This window comes from Limulus polyphemus, unplaced genomic scaffold, assembly GCF_000517525.1.
Source record: "Limulus polyphemus unplaced genomic scaffold, Limulus_polyphemus-2.1.2 Scaffold1944, whole genome shotgun sequence".
Lineage (NCBI taxonomy): Eukaryota > Metazoa > Arthropoda > Merostomata > Xiphosura > Limulidae > Limulus > Limulus polyphemus.
Window position 1 is genome coordinate 65,131 of NW_013667554.1, and position 3,617 is coordinate 68,747.

At 36.6% G+C, this 3,617-nt stretch overlaps 1 protein-coding gene across 1 annotated transcript in view; it reads left to right on the forward strand.

Moving 5' to 3' along the window:
- LOC106465442 (perlwapin-like) overlaps positions 1-3,174 on the forward strand; it is an 8,869-nt gene extending 5,695 nt beyond the window's left edge. The window contains exon 2 of the mRNA XM_013925672.1: positions 2,972-3,174. Within this exon, the coding sequence (XP_013781126.1) occupies positions 2,972-3,174 (203 nt within the window). The remainder of the gene's footprint in view (positions 1-2,971) is intronic.
- The last annotated feature ends 443 nt before the right edge of the window (positions 3,175-3,617 follow it).

Below are 3,617 nucleotides of genomic sequence, written 5' to 3' on the forward strand. Positions count from 1 at the left end.
CCCAAAATTATGCTTTTTTTTTGTCAGCTCTGGACACCTAAAAAAACTCAAAATAGAAAAATTCAACTATTTTTTTGTATGTCAGTGTGTTGGACGCTTGAAAATTTATATTTGTGCCAATTTTCATCTTCATTGCTCTAAATATGACCGCGCAGAAGCCCAAAATATATTTTTTTTTGTTTCACCTTTAACCCCTTAAAATCTTTAAAAAGACCTAAATAATAAAAAATGAAAAAGGTGGCTAGGCTTATTGAACCATGGTATAATCCTATTAAGTCTCAAATCGATCTCACGAGAAATGAAGGAATGGCGGTCGATTGAAAAGTGTTTGGAAGAAGAAGGAAGAAAGAAGAAACAATAGAAAAACAGTATGTCTATCTGAGGAGACAACTATATTACAGGTAGTAACAAAGTCCTGAATAAAATAGAATGTGATAATCGATATGCACAATCACTTTGTGCAGGTTTTAAATAAAACACATTGGAACGAAGTGAACAACGGAACAAACGACGCTGCTGAAGACGTGTCACCTGAAAAAAGCCACTGTTGGAGAAGAAACTCTACCCGGTTTTGAGAGGGAAAACAGTGAAGCCCTTAGTGAAGTTACTACCACTAATGTGACTGCTACCGATAATAGGGCATTTCCTGATGGAGCAGATGAACCCCACGTGAAGTAGAAGCCAACGAGACTGAGACCAGTACGTAAGAAGATACGTCCCGTAAAATTTAGAGACTTTATTGAATTTTAATTTTGTGTTTGTAAATTCTGTACATTTAATTAAGTTATTGTTAATTGTCTATTTGTTTAATGTAAGTGGATATTGTTCGGGACGAACAATACTAAGGAAGGGGCAGTGTTACGATAGCGGAATTCACGCGACGCTGAGAGCATGCGCGCTGGAATTTCTAGAAGGATCATGAAGGCCTGAGTGCATTCGAGACGCCCTCTTTTTTAGTATATAAGCCTGGCGAGAAAAACTAGCGCAAGGGCATAGATAGATAGATCGAAGAGATAGATAATTGAGTCAAGTGAACGGTAGTGTCGGTAATATAAAGTGTGTGTTTTGTTATCGAGATTGCAAACGTATTGACTGTGGAAATTCTGTGTATTACTAAAAGTTGTATCGGGAAAGAATAAACTAGTTTTAATTAAGAAAGAACTTGTATCGCTGAAGTTCCTCGGAAAGAATTCATACCGGAAATTAACAAACGAGCAGATACGTAACAAGACTTAACTGGCATGACAAAAGGTAAGGCATAGCCCCGATGGTATTCCTTTTTGTGCATGTATGTTTGCTTCTTCCCAAATATACTTTTGCACTGACATGCCAAGGAACTGTAAAGGAAATCAAAGAAATAAAGAAAATAATCAGAAAACAGTTTTTGAATTGGGAGATAGCTCACCAAATTCACAAAATACGATATGGACACTCAACCACTATACAATAGATAGCTCGCGAAATCCACAAAATATGACACAGACAGCTTATGAATTGGGAGATTATTTGCGAAATCCACAAGATACGATATAAACATTCAACCAGTATGTAATAGAAATGGAACCAACCCGTAGTATGTCTTTTTTGGCGTTAAATCTCTCAGTGCACCACAAAGACTCGATAAACAAACAGTGGGTTGTATCTAACTAGCATGACATATAATGTGATAATACATAGTAGTAAACTGTATATAAGAAGAAAAGAAAATTATCGAACAGTAACATGTTCTCGCAAAAACATTCTAAAGTCTTCTTTTCAACATCTAATTAAGCGGTTTCATGTTAACCTACCAATCAGGTCTTACATTAGTGTTGAGCAGAAAGCTACACAATTGGCTATCTGTGTGCTGCCCACCGTTGCTGGTATCGAAAAATCACTATTTTAGCGTTATAAGCCCTCAAACTTACTGCTGGGGGAGTGGGGTGTAAGGCTAGGCCTTATATAAACGTTAGTTTGAAGCATTGACTTGTTATAGCTGTTACACCTCTATAATTCGGTAATATAGAAATAAGTACTTGGTTATTTTCTGTCGGTTCTAATGGCTCAGCGGCTAGTCTGAGAGCTTATAACGCTCAAAATCGGGTTTCGATACTCGCAATGGGTAGAGCTCAGTCCATTGTGTAGCTTTGCGCTTAATAACAAACAAATAATTGTAATGATTTTTTTTTATTTGAATATAAGAGAATAATAAGCATTATTTTGACACTCGGATCATTTATTCTTATGTATTATTCGTAAATGTAAATAAATACTACTAGTAATATATTTTCACTGAGATTTTAACGCGCCTGAAAGTTTTACTTTAGTCCTTATTTAAAACATTAATATCATACGAAAAGCCCCCCAGTGGCACAGCGGCATGTCTGCGGACTTACAACGCTAGAAACCGGGTTTCGATACCCGTGGTGGGCATAGCACAGATAGCCCATTGTATAGCTTTGTGCTTAACTACAAACAAACAAACATCATACGAAAAAGTGACTGAGTTGAACGGCTTAGTCTAATACTTTCTATAACCGAGCCCCCCAGTAACACAGCGGTATGTCTGCGGACTTTCAACGCTAGAATCCGGGTTTCGATACCCGTGGTGGGCATAGCACAGATAGCCCATTGTGTAGCTTTGTGATTAACTTCAAAAACAAACAAACAATCTATAACCGATATTCATTAAATTTAAAAACGGTGATATGTTGACGATTTTTTCTTTCGCCCGCCAATCAGCACAAAAACAACGACCTGTCGTAAAACTTCGACTTCTTACCAAAAACTCTTCAGTGCTATAACACACTAACGATATATAGCAAAATGTGTTAATAACATCAGAAGATAACTTAAAATGAAATCATTTAGTTGCTTCATATAAAAATTCTGTATTTTATCCTAATATTTTCTAATGACCGTGTATTTTATGATTCCACTGCTCGTAAAGTGGATTGGTTAATCCAACTTTTTTTTTTTTGATTAATTACAGAGGGATTTTGCCCAATCGGCGATCCACGGCCAAGTAAATGTTCTCCGTCTCCAGTATTTAATGTTTGTGACAGTGACCAGGACTGCCCGGGGACAAAGAAGTGTTGTGAAGACGGATGTTCCAAAGTTTGTGCTGTTTCTCTTCCACGACCGCCTTCAAAACACCCGTTAAAAGATCGTAGTCGACCACCGTTCTTCGGATGAATGTGTTAATAACAGGAAAATCTAAACGGACTCTTTAACAAATATTGGTCTGCATCTAATAAAGAAAAATTTTCACCCTTCATTCGTGCTTCAATGGCTTGATAAAAAGTGTAACTTTAACGTAGCAAAAGAAGTTTTCACTGTATATCTATATAAGTATAATAGTACTGTCTGTTGTCTGAATCTATATAAATATAATAGTACTGTCTGTTGTCTGTCCATGTAACTACTTGGCAGAATGTGGATGGATCTTCACCAACTTTGATATGAAGGGTTTTTTTTGTTCAATGGGGAGATACATACAAATTTTCATTTTGCATTTTATGTTTTGCGGTTTTTATAGACGTTTTGTACCACTACTTCGCCCCTATTGGCATGAAGGTTTGTTGGATTCATGCGAAGATACATGCAAATTTTCAGTTTCACGTTTTGTGTTTGTAGTT